This window comes from Penicillium cinerascens (genome assembly GCF_028974065.1).
Source record: "Penicillium cinerascens strain IBT 15544 chromosome Unknown contig_6_segment0_segment0, whole genome shotgun sequence".
NCBI classification, from domain to species: Eukaryota; Fungi; Ascomycota; class Eurotiomycetes; order Eurotiales; family Aspergillaceae; genus Penicillium; species Penicillium cinerascens.
The window spans coordinates 1697119-1713944 of NW_026695295.1; the positions used below are offsets into that span (position 1 = coordinate 1697119).

General features: G+C 49.9%; 6 protein-coding genes across 6 annotated transcripts; 4 read left to right on the forward strand and 2 right to left on the reverse strand.

The window, feature by feature from the left end:
- Positions 1-402: 402 nt before the first annotated feature.
- N7498_006619 (uncharacterized protein) lies at positions 403-929 on the forward strand (the record flags this gene model as incomplete). Its single annotated transcript, XM_058453681.1, has 2 exons — positions 403-708; positions 788-929. The coding sequence occupies 2 exons, from the start codon at positions 403-405 to the stop codon at positions 896-898; spliced, it is 417 nt and encodes a 138-aa protein (XP_058307872.1). The 3' UTR covers positions 899-929.
- Positions 930-1806: 877 nt separating this feature from the next.
- Positions 1807-3493, forward strand: N7498_006620 (uncharacterized protein; the record flags this gene model as incomplete). The annotated part of the gene is made up of 2 exons (XM_058453682.1): positions 1807-2467; positions 2541-3493. The coding sequence occupies 2 exons, from the start codon at positions 1807-1809 to the stop codon at positions 3491-3493; spliced, it is 1614 nt and encodes a 537-aa protein (XP_058307873.1).
- A 729-nt stretch (positions 3494-4222) lies between these two features.
- N7498_006621 (uncharacterized protein) lies at positions 4223-6251 on the forward strand (the record flags this gene model as incomplete). The annotated part of the gene is made up of 8 exons (XM_058453683.1): positions 4223-4310; positions 4377-5006; positions 5068-5322; positions 5373-5518; positions 5582-5721; positions 5778-5908; positions 5973-6127; positions 6192-6251. The coding sequence occupies 8 exons, from the start codon at positions 4223-4225 to the stop codon at positions 6249-6251; spliced, it is 1605 nt and encodes a 534-aa protein (XP_058307874.1).
- A 481-nt stretch (positions 6252-6732) lies between these two features.
- On the reverse strand, positions 6733-8669 carry N7498_006622 (putative MFS multidrug transporter; the record flags this gene model as incomplete). Its single annotated transcript, XM_058453684.1, has 3 exons — positions 6733-7635; positions 7682-7928; positions 7978-8669. 3 exons carry the CDS (start codon positions 8667-8669, stop codon positions 6733-6735), a joined length of 1842 nt encoding a protein of 613 aa, XP_058307875.1.
- Positions 8670-9581: 912 nt separating this feature from the next.
- N7498_006623 (uncharacterized protein) lies at positions 9582-10896 on the reverse strand (the record flags this gene model as incomplete). Its single annotated transcript, XM_058453685.1, has 4 exons — positions 9582-10553; positions 10618-10646; positions 10711-10754; positions 10808-10896. The coding sequence occupies 4 exons, from the start codon at positions 10894-10896 to the stop codon at positions 9582-9584; spliced, it is 1134 nt and encodes a 377-aa protein (XP_058307876.1).
- A 4174-nt stretch (positions 10897-15070) lies between these two features.
- Positions 15071-16825, forward strand: N7498_006624 (putative choline transport protein; the record flags this gene model as incomplete). The annotated part of the gene is made up of 3 exons (XM_058453686.1): positions 15071-15234; positions 15283-15911; positions 15969-16825. 3 exons carry the CDS (start codon positions 15071-15073, stop codon positions 16823-16825), a joined length of 1650 nt encoding a protein of 549 aa, XP_058307877.1.
- Between the last annotated feature and the right edge of the window lies 1 nt (position 16826).

Below are 16826 nucleotides of genomic sequence, written 5' to 3' on the forward strand. Positions count from 1 at the left end.
TAGCCCGAACGGGTTCAGGTGAATAGGTCGAACTGGAGATGAAACAGTCGGTCCTCTGGTCCTCAAATTGGCGCCAAGTACAATTGACTACCAGGGCACGCAGCGTAGAAATATGAAGAAGCTCCTCTTGACCCCGAATTGAACAAAGAACAGGACATTCACACTTAGACCAGCACAGCAAAAAAAAAAAAGGGATTTACGCCGCTTATTTCCGGGACGCGGGATGAGTCATGTTGGTGCCTGTAAATATGGGTGTGAACTACCTTCTGGCCTGATAAACGAGGCGCTGAACATGTTACGTCAGCCGTTATCGCGACTCCCCGCTTATCAGTGACGTTGTTCCTCTTCATCACAACACGAAGCTAAGCTCTCCATTGATCAGCGCTTGACATCCGAGAAACCATGTCTGACCCCATTCCCTCCGCAACCGGGGACCCCGTCGCTGTGGAGCAGCCTCACCCTGCCAATGCTGAAGACCGCAAGGCGGCGGCTGCCCTTGACTCGCTTCATACCAATGAACTAGCCGCGGATGCTCCAACCAAGGGGCCTTCCAGTGCCGACCAGGAGGCCCTCGGCAAGGCCATGAGCCGACTTGAGATTGCCGCTGGAAAAGGGTCCGCAGAAAAGAATACGGCCGATACATCAAAGAAGGAGGCTGAGGTGAAAAGAAAGGCCATTAAGATCGTGGCCAGTGATGTCACTTTACTGGTACGTGCACGAGCGCCTATCGCGGCGACAAATTTATAATTTGAAGCTAAATCGTATACTGATTCCCTCGACTCACAAGGCCGAACAGCTGGACTTGCAAAAGAATAAAGCCACCGACCTGCTCAGAGCCCACGAAGGCGATGTCACGCTTGCCATGAAGGCGTTTATCACGCCATCATTGGGAGCGTAATGATGTGCATGGACAATCTGTGATGTCTGGGGGAGCGTCAAAGTGGAAGGTTAGCCGAATTTGATAGACGATCCCGAGAACCCGTACAAACATTTGGAGGCACACGTTTGCAACTACACTTGGAAATGGGACACAATTGTCATTTATGATTAGACGACTGCCAAATAATATCAACGAAGCACATTGGGAAACAAATCTCTTATGCACATCCTTTTATGTGCTCCGCGAGGCCACAACACGTCAATTTGTGACCCGATGCGGGTCATCGGGACGGATACAACCGTTCAACCAGTCGTAGTTGTTAGGGTTTTTTTTTTTTTTTTTTTTTTTTTTTTTTTTAAGCAGAGTGCCACAGTACAGTAAGTAGTTACAGTAGACACAATCTGGACCGTCATGCTTCCGACCGAGGTCCCTATGGAGCAGATTGACGTCAATAGTGCCTTTCGGGTGCCCACAGTGGGTCCGCCACCAAGGGTCCGGCCAGAGAACAGCCGGCGATCAGCCGATATCACAGCATCTGAATTTTCAGACCAAGACCGTCTCATTGAATTGCTGCCCTTCTCGGGCGCTTCTGGCTTGGATAATTAGATAGTCGTGTCTGAAAATTATGAACCATTTACCTTACGATAGTTTACTTTGGATTCCTTATAGCCATAAAACCTCCGTCCGAGATCTTCGCTACTTATGCACGCGCCAAGTTCGTCGGAATGACCGAGTCCACTTTTTACTGTGGGTTTTCAGCGCAATTAGTCGTTTGCTAAACCGGTTTGCAGTCTATGACGACGGTCCTAAAACCCAGACGAGGCAAATTCTGTTGTGTTCCTGGTAAATAAAATTAGCGGACCGAGACGCGAAAATCTTGGAATGCAGGTCGTCTTTCGTCAATCTGATATAACTTCTATCTGACGATGGTCGACGTCGAACAACATGAAAATGCCGCCGGGGACCCTGTGACCAGGAAATCCTCCGAGAATGGCACCTCGAGTCAGTCTGACAACCAAGTCGACCTCGCCCACGAAATCGAGAAGAAGGATTCAGTCCGCTCCGATGGCAAGCGCGAGCTGAAGGAACAGGATTGTTATGAGATTCTAGGTTACTCCTGGCCACGATGGAAGAAATGGACGTACCTCGCGGCCGTTGCCTTTGTGCAGGTGTCCATGAACTTCAACACATCCGTCTTCCCCAACGCCGTCAAACCTCTATCGAAGGCCTTTGAGATTGGTCAGCAGGAGGCGCGTACTGGACAGATGATCTATCTTGTCCTTTACTCCTTTGGATGCGAGCTGTGGGCTCCTTGGTCTGAGGAGTTCGGCCGCTGGCCCATCCTCCAGCTCTCCATGTTCCTGATCAACATCTGGCAAATCCCCTGTGCGCTCGCACCTAACTGGGGAACCATTGTTGTTTGCCGTGGTCTGGGTGGTCTTTCCACCGCCGGTGGTAGTGTGACCCTTGGTCTTATTGCCGACATCTACGAGCGGGAAACCCAGCAATTCCCTCTCGCGTTCATCGTCTTGTCCTCGTGCATTGGTACTAGTATTGGTGGTGTCATTGGTGGTCCCATTGAGCGCTGTAAGTGTAATTCCCATACCTGATTGCGATCAAATCCCTAGGAAGAAAAAGTTCTAACGCGCGCAATCATCAGTCCTCGGGTGGCAATGGTTCTTCTGGATCCAGCTCATCTTCGGAGTAGTGACCCAGGCTATCATCTTCTTCATGCCCGAGAGCCGTTCGACCATCATCATGGACAAGGAAGCCAAGCGTCGCCGCAAGACTGGCGAAGATCCGAACATCTACGGACCCAACGAGCTGAAGAACCCGCGTATCTCGCTGAAGGAGGCTGGCCGAATCTGGGCACGACCCTTTATCATGCTCTTGCGCGAGCCTATTGTGTTCTGCCTGTCGCTTCTGTCTGGTTTCTCCGACGCGCTCATCTTCACCTTCCTGGAGAGTTTCTCGGGGGTGTATGAAAAGGGCTGGGGCTTTGGTATCCTGGCTCAGGCCTGGGCATTTATTCCTATCAACTTGGCCTATTTCCTCGCCTACTTCTCGTACTTCCCATGGTTCTGGCGTGACGAACACCTTGCCAAAAAGCATGGTGCTGACTTTGCACCTGCTGAACGGCGACTGAAGTGGCTCCTGTTCCTTGCACCCTTCGAGCCTATTGGGCTGTTCGGTTTCGCTTGGACGTCGTTCGGGGAGGAGAGGGGCATTCCTTGGATCGCATCCATGATCTTCTCCACGATGGTCGGTATCGCCAACTACGCGATTTATCTGTCATCGGTTGATTACATGATCGCATCTTACGGTGTCTACTCTGCTTCCGCTTGTGGTGGTAATGCATTCGCTCGTGATCTCCTCGCTGGTATCTCAGCAATGTACGCCACGCCAATGTATAACAACATCGGCGACAAGTGGCACGCCGAGTATGCATCCACCGTTCTGGCGTGTCTTTCATGTCTAGTTGTGGTTCCCATCTATCTCTTCTACTGGAAGGGACCCCAACTCCGCGCGAGGTCCAAGTTCGCCCAGTCTCTTGTTGCCGAACGTGCTGAAAACAATGGCCGCCGGGTGAGCAGGCCCAAGATTGAGCCTTAGAGAATTGATAACACAGGAGCTGGAACTCCTGCGCCGGGCTGCAGAGTTACGAGTCCCGGCTGTGCATCATTGTTATTGTGGAGCGATTACCGTAACGCCAATGAGATTACGAGGATCATGTCTTGGAAGATCTGATTGATCTGTACATATAAAACGAATTTTAGATGCATAATCTTCACACAATAGAAGAAGCCAACGGGTTGAACTCCTTTAAAACCAAGTAGTCGCGTGCAGGGTGGTCGTCATTGCAGCGGCAGCGGTGATCGTTCCGTCGAGTCCGCCTTGTTCCTTCAAATTGGTCGGGAGCACGTCTTGTATATACAAAACTTTAACTTTGCGGGGTAGCCCCGCCGGCTAAAATGCACGCGAGTTGAGTTTAGCACCTCAATACGATGTCCAACAGACCAACGGGACGACACATTGCTCGTTCATATCCAACGGCAAAGTGACCGATAGTATCCGGCGATCTTTTTTGGGATTTGTATGATTTTCTAATCACAAGAGGCCTAAGCATCTGTCACTATTCCCAGGACCGGGTACTTCCGCACCTTTAATTCAGATTTCAGCGCGACAATCGTGCTCATTGTTCTTACTGATCTGCTTTTCAATCGCACTTCCCTTAGAACTTTGGAAGTTGAAGAAGGATTTTTGCACCAGTCAAGGGCTGCGAGAATTGAGAATCGGATTTCTTCCAGTAAACGCCAATCTTGATTGATAGGAATTGGAAACATGGGAATTTTGACCGTATATCCCCATCGAGTCTCACTTCTTGCAATAGTGGAATATTCCGCGCTGCTGCTTGTGCTTGCGGTAACGGGTAAGTCGTGTTGGCAGTTGTCGAGAGTAAAGTTTATTGACATGTAATGCTAATTTACCCACACAGGAATATGCTGGACTTGTCGAAACCGGGGATTCTGGACCTCGTCCTCTGCAAACGCGAAATGGATCCCCGGACCCAAAGGGAAGGCCTTCATGGGCAATGCTCAGGAGCTCCAAACCAACGGTGCTGCTAGCTGTACAGCCTGGTACTCTCTCTACAAGCGATATGGACCTGCCTATGAGATGACGATTCCTTTCTTCCGGATGCATGTGATCAATCACCCTACTTATCTCGAGCACATTCAAAAACACAACAGCAAGAACTACATACGCGGAAACTTTATCCGCAATGTTTTTGGGCCTCTTCATAGAACTGGTATTTTCATTGTTGACGGGAAAGAATGGCAATTCCAACGCAAGGCGGCCACGAAAGCGTTCAGTAAGCGGAATTTTGAGACTCACATTACCCAGTCTCTTCATTACTGGCTTGAAATCCTGATGAGCCTTCTATCCAATCTCGCCAAGGAGCAGAAGGAGTTTGATTTTCAGGAATTGATGGGACGATTCATGTTCTGTCTCTTCCTTCGGGTGGCTTTCCATGAAGACGAGCTCGCCCGCGAAGTTCTATCTGAGGATCCCGAGAGCCTCAATTCAGTACCTGACTATATCGAAGCATTTGACAAGGCTGCCCTCTGTGAGTTGCACTTCTACCGCTTTCAGCGACATTCCTCGTGTCTGACAACATAATGTTATAGGTTTTGACAGGAGAAGACGTGATCCTTTGTGGAGGATTACCGAAAAGCTTTCTGGAGAAGACAAAATCACTAAAAGAGCAGCGGATCTCTTCTACAGCAAGATCGATGGTCTAATCAACAAACGCCTGGAGGCTATGAAGAACGGCTATAAGCTAAAGCCGGATGCTGGAGTTGACCTCCTAGACCTCTTCACCCAGTCAGAGACCGATCCATACAAATTAGGTGGAATGGTTTTCTCATTCTTATCGGCCGGTCGTAAGTGATGAATCTACAGAATTCGGCCACCCCCTGACTTGAACACCCAGGCGACACGACTGCGTTCAGTGTTTCATGGCTGATGAAGGAGATTTACCACCAAGAAAATGAACACCTCGACGCCGCAAATAAAATTCGCGCCGAAGCCGCGCAGCATGGTTTTACAGATGGCTATTTAGAGTATGGGAGTGCGCCAGTACGTCGACATCTGAACCAAATTATCTATCAAGAACCATAACGCTGACCCATTGCTTAAAAGAAACTGCTATTTGCAAATGCAATGTGGGATGAGACCTCTCGCCTTGACACGGTCTCTCCAGCTGGCCAAATGGAGGCAGCAGAGAACGACATTCTTCCCGCAGTGCCCGAACTAAACATGCCCCCTCGTCATATTAAGAAGTACGTATGTTCACTCAGGTGTAAATGATTGAGCTAATCGTGTCCCTAATTCGCAGAGGTGACGTCGTCAGCTACCAAAATTATGTCCTCTCTCGGATGCCTGAAGTCTGGGGAGAGGATGCCGCCATCTTCAACCCCTACCGATGGTTCAAAGGCAACGGAGAAAGCATCTCCTACAGTCCGTTTAGTAAGATACAACCCACCCTTGAAGACATAACACTATTTCAAGCCCAATTGACGCTGTAGTTTAGAATACCACTCCTGGAATGCCGGGCCACGAAGTTGTCTCGGGCGTGCACTTGCTACGTACGAGGGCATCGCTATTAGCACTGCGATTCTCCAACGATTTGATGTCATCTTGTTGGACGATTACAAAACTTATGAGCCACTTTCTGCGTTGAACATGGTAGGGTTTATTTATACCCCACCAGTGAACGAACGGATGCTTATGTTGTTTTTTCGTTCGGTAGGGGATCAAAGGTGGCCTTCCCATGAAACTGAAGGAGAGGGTTCCCCAGAACGATGGATAAGACTCGATCATTGAGGAAGACTGGCAATCTGTTTCCGGGTGCAAAAGATCTTCCAGCATTGCTGGGAAATAGGGAGTTTCCGTTTGTCGCGGAACGGCCTTTCCAGGACCTTGCTGCTAATATAGACGCCCTATTTGGACTCACATCAGACGATTGTGGCGTGGATGCTCTTCAACCAGTCGCGGAAAGTTATGATATGTCTACGCTTTTGCCTCATTCAGGTCCGTTTACTGCGCTTTTAGTGCTGATGACAGCGAATTTTGGGAGCAATCTACATCGACGGACTTGGATTGGGATACCGTGCCAAACGAATGTTAAAATTGAGACGAAGGCTGTAACACACGGAGAAGTCAGTGTATGCGTAGACGAAGACATCCTATTTCTATCCTGTAAATGGGTGCCACCGCCGTCTATCAGTAGGTCATTTTACATGAATTCTAGAAAACCCATATATATACCAAAGCCATCCATCCCCTGGGCATCAATCTCGTTCCTCTTCTACCTCCTCCGGCCGCTCAATCCCCTTCCCTTCATGAATAGTCCACAAAACAAACCAACCGATGGTCGCTTCAACAGCTAGAGCCCACCATACGGCACCAACCATATTGTTCGCAAGGCCGAGCCCAAGGCCCCAGCCACCAAGAAAGGGGCCCAGAGTACGTGCGGCACTGGCTATACTCTGCGCGACACCATGCACCGTCCCAAGAATAGATGGATCGGTGACACAGTTGTTCACCAGAATAATGGCTGCAGGCAAGGCAAAGGTGCGCGAAATAACTTGCAGTGACACGACAACGGCGAAAGATGGCCACACAATCCACGGTATACGGGGAAGGACCACCAGAAATGGCATGAGGAGGTATGATATAGGTGAAAAAGGGAGGAATGTGCGAAATGAGGTGAGAGTTCCTAGCTTTCCTTGGATACGAGGGTAGAGGAATATCTGGAGGGGAAGGCCGATGAAGCCGATAACGGCGGTTGCGAGACCGACCCGGGCGGATGGTAGACCGAGGCCTCCGCCGAAGTGAAAGAAATCGTCGCGTGTGTTTTCGGGAGCTCGGGGAGTTGGTAGGAAAATATATGTCATTGCGTTAAAGGCGCTTGTGTGGATGGCGAGGAGGAAGTGCGCCAGAAGGGTGAGCAGGACATTTTTCGAAAAGATTTGTCGGAAGCCTGGCCGCTTGTGCGGTCGAGATGGCATCCGTGAGCGAACGGGGCTTGATGGTGTAGACCATGTCCCCACGCTTCCTTCCATATATAGAGACCCGTCGTCTCCATTGCCATTAAGTAGACGATAGTGCCGAGGCCGTCGAGAGCAAAACCTCGCTATCTTCTTGCCTAGTTTGCGGCCCCAGTCGACGCGATACCGAGCAGTCTCGTGCGTCTAATAATTAGATTAGTGTTCGAGGTACGGGGACTGGGTCACTCACTTCATCAAGACCTAGGAAAACAGCGAAGAAAGAAGCAAGAATAAATGTCGCACTAAGCATATTCGGCAGAGCGTACGGCCATTTCTCCATCCACCATACACCTTCCTTACCGCCAATGATTGACCCAGGGCCGAAAATTGCGGGGAAATTGTTGACAGGATCGGCCAACGTGCCTCCCAGGACCGGACCGATAATCACGCCAATATTGAAGCACATGGGGAGTAATAGAAATGCGCGTGATTGAAATCTGGATCGTCAGCATAAATTTCGTTCCTAGGATATGTTTGAGCACATACTTCTTTTCAGCGATAATCTCTGCAATCATTGTCCTCATCACACCAACATTGCTGTTCAACACACCCCCAAGCGTGCGAAATACCATTGCAGATGCAAAAGATCGAGAGAATCCAAAGCCCAGAGATGAAAGGCAAGTTCCCATCAAGCCGATCAGGAGGACCCTCTTCCGGCCCATCCATCCAGCATCAGCGAATCGACCCCACCAGACAGCAGTGAGAAACTGCGCAGCAGTAAAGCTGCCTTGTAAAATGCCCGCCTGGGCCGAGATCTTCGAGTCGGGTAAAGACGGATCAAACGATTTGAGCTGGTAAAACATATAGGCCTGTAAAGAGTTCTGGGTAAGCGGCTCCGACAGCCGCGCAAATGTCAAAATCGCCAGCTGCCCTTTCTTAGGCAACGACATCCATGTCACTGGCTTTCCTTCTTCTTGCGCATGATCAATAACGCCGTCCTGGTCATCGTCACTTGTGTCCTCGTCTGCAGAAGGGAACCGTCCATGATTGTTCAGTAGTGGTGCAGATCCCAGGCTTCTTCCTTGCGATGATTGGCGGTCGAAGATGACCGTATCTATACTATCCTCCTCGCTATCACTGGACAAATCGGTATGTGTTGAGTTCAAGCCCTGGGCAGGCGAGCGAATACCGGATTCATCGGGGCGGGATTGGCCCGTACCGTGTGGAGAGGACCCCATCGGCCAAGACCCGAAGCCACGCGACCGCGTGTAAATTGGACGTCGTATCGGAGGGGAGTGTCAGGCAGGGTTGCAAAGGGTTGATCCCGCCTTGGCATGTATGATCTACCGTAGGGCATGTGGAAGAAGGTGCCCAGGGTTCTGTGAGAAGAGAAAGAAAGGTCAAGGCGACGAAAACTCGACACTGACACCATCGGCGTTCCCCACACTCGGGTTCGGCCAAAGCTGCGGAGTGCCGAGTTAACCGTTCTCCATACTTCGGCATTGCCACAATCTCGTTCACCAACATGTTAAATCGACTGCACCCTGTTATATTGGCCACAAAGAAAATACATTAAACGTTAAAGACATCAAAAACTTAAAAAAAGAAGTGCGCCGACCGGGATTCGAACCCGGGCCGCCACCTGTCCGCATATCAGGAAATGGGAGGGAGGCATCGTAACCGCTTGACCATCGGCGCCACTCAACAGTAGCTTGAGCACATCTTCCGCATCTCGTAGTACTTCCACAAATCCACTTTGGCGTTGTTAATACCCTGAACCATGGTTGGATGCCTGTAAATGTAGATCACGCACACAGTCGTTCACTATTCAAACATTGTAAAACCAATACTCGATTTTAAGGTCCTTGCTATTGAAACGAATTGATGAATTTTACTAATGGAACAACCACGTCAACTTCCGGGGTATAAAAGGTCATGGCCATAAGAAGCCGTCAGAAAAAAAATGGTGTATGCCAAAAAAAAAAAAGTCAGAATGCAAGTCCGGACACAAATCCTCATCAACGAAAGGGAAAGGTCCAGGCGTATCTATACATCAAACTGTCCGAGAAATCATGTCCTGGGATTCTTTCGAAAGACTTTGGTGGAATGGCGCAATCAACTGCGGACTAGTCGGTCTTGGATCCTCAACATCACCCCCCCCGACTATCTTTCTTAGTCCAGTCCTGCATATTATACTCCTCCATCTGATTCGGATCATCATGTTCACCAGAGACCTGAGTAATAGCTTCCTGGCTAGATCGGTGGGTGTTACCGTTCCGAGAGTGTCTAGCGAGTGGGGCAGTTTTCGCATTCTTGCGACAAGGAGGCTTGAATTTCTCGAGGGTCTGAGGTAGAGAGAATGACGGGCGCGATCGCGATTCGGACCCGGAATAGCCGCTATCCTTGTTTCGGTCGTTGGCACGTCTGCCCCGGTTGCTATTGTAGGAGAAGGCTGTGAGGCCGAAAATTTTGCGGAGTAGTGGCCACCAGCACATGAGGTTCGCGACAAAGATAGCGGTGCTAGCTTCGCGGATGTACCAGATTTGGTAGGTCGTGGTGAGAGGTGAGGCGAAGTTGAAGTATTTGTTGAGAGTTGCAGCGACGATGGTGAACAGACCCAGACTCATGACGCCAAGGAGTATGACTTTTCTTTCCTGCTTGAGCTGGGCCTTTATTATGAGTGGAATTGGGATGGCGAGCATCACTGCGTCCGATGAGATGTTGAAGACAGCTTGTGTAATCGAGTATCGCTGGTACGTTGCGCATTGCATGTTCTTTACTGGCATGGCCCAATATTGCGAGAAGGGTCGGCAGTAAATTACGTAGTAGCAGATCATGATGACAACGAAACCGAGTGCGACGTATACGGATAGAATCTTGATGTAAAGATTCGACCGTAGGTTTTGAGTGATCCTCCAGTAGAGAATCAACATGCAGGTTTTAACACCCCATGTTGAAAACAGCATGCACTGTTCTAATCCGATCACGATCTTGCTGCCGAAGATCCTGTCACTGACTTGTTGGGGATCTGCCAGGACCTCGTCGTAATCTTTCGGATCCATCAGGTTTGTTGCGTAGCGAGCGGATATCTGGATCAAGACCAGTAACGAGGTGTATATCATCTATCAGATCATCCTTAGTCAGCTAACATAAAAAGATATGAAGACGAAGTAGAACAATGCTCACGAAGGTTCCTGTCATAACATAATCGTCCCCTAATGTATCAACTTTATTAGCGAAAGGACCTTAGTCGTCACAGGTGAGATCTCAGTGACGTACAAAATAAGCGTTTAATGGATCCATTGGCAATGGTACGCGAAGCACTGGAAACAAGTCAGTTAGGTGTGACAGATAAATCAATGTCTTGAGAACGTACATTCGCCCAAAGTATATCACAATCGCTATGCTCCAGAAGATAACAGCTTCTACAAGAAGCTGCTGCGGAGTCGGGGACACGTCCCCCATCCTGGTGGGTGGAGCACAAAGACTCCTTGATCAAACCAGATCTCAACTCCGGAACGGTGCAGAAGTGGCTTCCATGAGTACCGCTATCAGGAGAGAAGAGTAAGAGAATCAAACCTCGGGGACGATGACAAACATCATTGAGTGACCATAGGCGCACAATGACATCGGGTTCCCGAATGGATCTAAGCTGCGGACCACGGCTGAAAAAGAACGATCGATCAGTTCGTCATGGTCGGTGAGCGAGAATAAGCTCAAGCCCACCGGGGAAGTCAGCCCGCACCAACAGAGCGCAGGGCTGCAGCGTCAAGCATCCCCACCTAGCAAATGTCAGTGCTGGGCTGGAGGCAAGTGACAAGCAAGGAGGGATGAGCATTCCACGCAAGGGAGAACCTGGGAAGCGCCGACCCAGATCGATGGCAGTTGGCTTCGGAATGTAGATCCCAAATGGGAGATAAAGTCTTCGGCGTACTGGCTCCTACAGGCGCTATCCCTGCTTTTGCAGGCTCGTTTCTCGTGTTCGGGATTCATGGCAAAAGGAATCATAATTTCAATGACACTACGATTCCAATATATTGACTCTGGGCGAACCTCATGCGGCATAATCGGATGCAAATGTATGCAGGGCCCCTGGGTACCTCCTCAGCGTGCGGAGGCTGGTGTAACCGCTGTGGCGCATATAGGACCATCTTGCGATAAGGTTGGATTGCTCAACACGGCAGATGCCGAGAAGTAAGTCCGCACGATAGCGATACCTGGACGATCTGCGACCCCTCGAGCAGAACCAAACTGGGCGACAGATCAAATTCCGGGAGCGGGTACATAAAAGCTGTGGCGAGGCATTTGATTGGGTTTGTCGGATGATCGATCTGCAAGGTGATCCGAGCCAACCCCCAATAGCTTCTGCAAGAATCGCTAGTGGACCGCTAGTGATGATCGCGATGAATCTTCACTCCTAGATTGGATTTGACGCGATATCCGGGCTGATGGTGATGATAGAACAAGAAGACTCTTAGGATTCCCTCGACAGACACGACAAAAATGGTGGCGAGTCTTCATCCGAATGGCTGAATCTCCGACGGTCGCGTATGATCGGCTGCGTTGCATAATTGACTGCGTTTCAAAAGGGTCTGCACCAGTGACGGCGTAGGTGGGGGGCACATGAATCAAGCAGATCCCGCGCATACTCGTAGCACTTTTAAGTATGGAACTATGGCAGCCGTTGCATACTCCCCAGCCAATGATATCTCAATTTTGACAACCGTGGCGATTTGTTTTACTTGGATGCCCATCACGCACTGGCCACCCAATCCATTTGTGGCACCCCCGGGTAAGGACGATAACAACTGCCTTCATGGCTGGTATGTGTTCGCTCCACCAGAGATTCGCCGCATTGCAAAAAGCAGCGAACAGTGCGCAAAGATGAAAAGTAACACAGGTTGCCTTTGTTCCAGATCTCGAACAGCCAAGCAAAGTAGAAACTGAGATAATTTTGAGCGCTCGGCTCTTGGTGATGAGACTGGTTTGCGTGTCCTGGGCATCTGGGACTTGGCTAAACGCATTAATGAGGGTGCTCAGGGCTCGAACTTAATCGAGATTTCTCTCTCCATGTCCTCTGAGGTTTTTCCTCTGAAAAGCTCTCTCAGATGCCAGATTTTCGAGGCTAATTGGCCGCGTGAAACAGGGTCGATTGTATAAGTTTGTGAATGAGACCTTGTTGCCAGAAATGCATTCCAGAGAAGAGGTGCCAAGCACCCATCTTTGATCCAGGGGCCCTTGCGCTGACAAATATGCCTTGAAGCAATCTCAGCCAATTCACAATGCCATCGAAGAAATTGTCTCTCACGAACTTCACTGAGGGGTTGATGGGAGTCCCAGTCGGGGCGGAAATCTAATACTCGGCAAGAAAAGAAAGCAAATACGGCATTGCAGTTTTAGGACTGATGTTTTCAAGCTCCGATCCAAAGCCCGTCGAAGCTGCATCCTGACTGGCGACAAGAATTGATGACCGATTCTTCTCCCGTGTGTCCAGGTTGGCAATGTGCAAAGCGGATAGAGTCAGAATTCCCTGAAGCAGGAAAGCATACGTGTGTGAACTTGTAAAACGGTGGTAGCCCATGCTGCTTGTGCCTCTGGTCAATCTGAAAGTGCTTGTGCCATTTGGTTAACAATCAGCTCGATTAAGCAAAGCAAACGACTCTTTATACTAATTAAAACCTTTTTCGTCCTTCAACTTCGTCATGCTGGCAAAATATATCTCGAGCAGGCCTACGAATTGGTCTGGTTGAAGGGTCGAGGCTGACAGCAATGCTACTCGCATGAATGACTGGGTCGGCAGTGAAATCAAAGATGACCGCGACCGTCTCGGTGCTTTTGCGTGTCTCTCGACGTCCGACCCTATCTAGGGTGGGGAGCAACGCAACTATGTCCACAAAAATATGATTCTATGGAGCTCTTTCTATAACTTCCAGCATAACGGCACAAATGGAAGATGTATTCCATCTATGATCAGCCGTAATACGATGATTTCAAGCGAGTCGTCACCGAGCTCGAGTCATTGACTGATGCTACGTAAACTGGTTGCCCTGACGCAGTGAGCCTGTTCATCACCACTGATGGCGCCGAGCCTGATTCTCAAGGTAGACGCAGCCGGACGCTTCTTTTCCATGATACCGCAACAGCGGCATTCAAAGCAGTGAACTTTCGTTTTGCGGGTCCATCTGAATAAAAAAACGTGAAAACGGCCAGACGGCGTTGATTACGGCAGCCCGATCAAGCTCTCCGAAGGTGGTGAAAATCTTGCTTGGGACAGGCTGCATGAGCCCTGACTGGAGAGGCAAGTATGGTCGATCGTCGTTGCTTAATGTCCGTAAAGAAACGACGAATGCTTTGCCAGGTCACATAGACTTGATGTCCAGACCAGACAATATCGGGGAGAGATCCAGCAATATATGGAAGGCTATCGACAGATACGCAGTGACAAGTAGGACGTGCAAGACATCAACTTCATGAAAGAAGGAGTTGTCACGGTTTCAAAGCCTGTCACCATTACGCTAAACAAGAAACCTAACATGTTCTCTCGAGGGGGTGACGCTTGAGTGGAGATGGAGGAACTGCTTTGCATTTGACCATGTCGATCCAAATTTCCGAGATAATCATGGTCGGACACACTTGCCCTATGCCGCACGAAGTAGCTGCCGTGATAGCCCTGGAGGAAGATCTTGCCTCGAAATCAGTTGATGGGCTGCTCCGGCGTTAGAACATTGAAGTGCGGCTGTGGGTCCAGATCGGATATATTTCTAGCGGTGATCAAACACGTCGATTCAACCTCCCTTCATTGAATCTTCTCCCATGACAAGCCAGGCAACGCGATCGATCACGCGAGGCCATGTGGATCATCCAAGGGGTAATCTGCATCAATCCAATGGGATGTCGTACCGCAACCCCCAAAAATGTTGCCCGGTGGGCACAGGGATACAAAATCCTCCTAGAACCCTGAATTCCATCGGACAACACCGATTTCGATTTTTATAGATTTTCTTTCGACCAGGAATTTCCTGTGTTGACAGAATCGGGTTTGTCGAATCGGCCCAAGACACAGTAGGATCGCCCGATCGCCCGCGCAGCCCTAATCCCGGGATCCCCCTTACATGCAATGCGATGCATCCAGCAACGCTGTTTGCCTTTTGGGAAGGTCTTGAGAGAAGCAGGATACTGATGCGTACCTGATTCGTGCCCGAAAAAAAAGTTCAAACTCGCATTGGGCGCTCAATCGCTCATGACGCGATTACTGGCAGACGAGGTGCAGGAGATACGTCGCCGTCAAACGGTTCTATTGACCCTAGTTTTGCTAGGGTTAAGCAGCGACTTTGGGAGCCACTAACCATTGGAAATTGGCCAAGAGAGGTGTCTCTGTTCGGGGAATTCTGGATTGGTCATTTCTTGTTCTCGTAGCTTTTACCAAATTGACTCATTCACGTGGAGGCCATATGGGTTTTGACCCTCGCTTCTGGCATTCCTTGGAGTTGCAATCCGGGTTGGCCCTGATCGAGCGACGGCTCAGTTCGCTTGGTCCTCCTTTTCTGTGCTTCTCTTGACTCGGCCTGTTCTTTGTCTTCTGTTCACTCTGCACTCCCCTATGACTTGTTCTAACCTTTGGCTGATTTGAACGGGCATCATGACTGTGGATGGGAATCAATCACCCGGAAGTGGGGTCATACCGCTGAAGACAAAAGGCGAAATCGACTCAGTGCGCTTGGAAGCTGCTTTGGGTCATAAGCAAGAATTAAAACGGAATTTCGGACTATGGAGCTTGACGAGTCTGGGTATTGTGATCGCAAAGTACGTCTCCTCCTGAGCGGGGTGGGCCCATATACTAACACCCTCCAGCTCCTGGGCATCAATAGGAGGAACCATCGCCGCAGCTCTCAAAAATGGAGGTCCTATGGCTGTTATCTACGGCCTCATCCTAGTCAGCATATTCTACACGGTAATCTCCGCATCACTTGCTGAACTAGCCTCTTCCATGCCCTCCGCCGGCGGCGTATACTACTGGTCCTCGGTTTTAAGTCGCAATCATGGTCGAAAAGCTGGATTTTTCACGGGATACCTCAATGCATGTGCATGGCTTCTATCTTGCTCGTCGATGAGCTCGATGTTAGGAAACGAGGCGGTGGCAATGTATTTGTTGAAACATACGGAGGTACGGTGGCGCACTTGGCAGGTGTTTATCGTTTTCCAGATCGTGAACTGGACTTGCTGCGCCATCGTGTGTTTTGGAAACCGATTTATCCCGTTGATCAATCGCCTTGCGTTGATGCTGTCCATGTGTGGTCTCGTTACCACGGTGGTCGTCCTCGCGGTGATGCCGAAGAAACACGCGAGCAACTCTCAGGTGTGGCTCGAGTATCACAATAACACAGGTGGATGGTCTGATGGGATATGCTTCATGACTGGTCTATTGAACGCGGCATTTGCAGTTGGTGTTCCTGACTGCATCAGCCATCTATCTGAAGAAGGTATACTCTAATATCCCAGGTCTCTAGGTATTGACAAAAAGCTAACGATCCCCTTAGTTCCAAACCCAGAAATCAAAGTTCCCCAAGGAATAATGCTTCAAATGCTCACCTCATTCGTAACCTCCTTCGTCTACCTCATCGCCCTCTTCTACTCAGTCCAAGACCTTGACGCCGTCTACAGCAGCAGCATCGGCTTCTTCCCAACCGCCGAGATCTACCGCCAAGCAACAGGCTCAAACGCAGGCGCAATTGGCCTGGTCGCAGTTTTGTTTCTTGCAACCTTCCCAACACTCATCGGAACATTCGTCACAGGAGGTCGAATGTGGTGGAGTCTTGCTCGCGACAACGCGACGCCCTTTTCAAACTACTTCGCCCAGGTGCATCCGACGCTTAACACACCCGTCCGCGCAACAGTTGCAATGAGCGCGATGGTGACCTGCCTGGGATGTATTTATGTCGGCAGCACGACAGCCTTCCAGGCTCTTATCTCGTCGTTCATTGTGCTGAGCTCGTTATCATATTTCGGGGCTATCTTCCCACATGTCCTTTCAGGTCGTCGCAATATGGTCCCTGGGCCTTTTTATATGGGCCAGCGGCTGGGTATGGCTGTCAATCTCATCTCATTGATGTACATCATGGTCACGGTGGTGTTCTTCTGCTTCCCGCTGGTATTGCCCGTGACTGCGCAGAATATGAACTATACCAGTGTCATTATCGTTGGGTTGATGGTTTTGGTTGCGATGTGGTGGCTTCTACGTGCGCGCCGTGAGTATCAAGGCCCACAGTATAGCTTTGAGGCTGCGGAGAGGTTGAGTGCTTTCCAGAGTGGGAAGGAAGGTCGGAGGTCGTTTGTTGATGTCGCGAGTCCTACCCCTACATGTACTCTGGAAGATCATGGGTATGGGAGACGGTGAA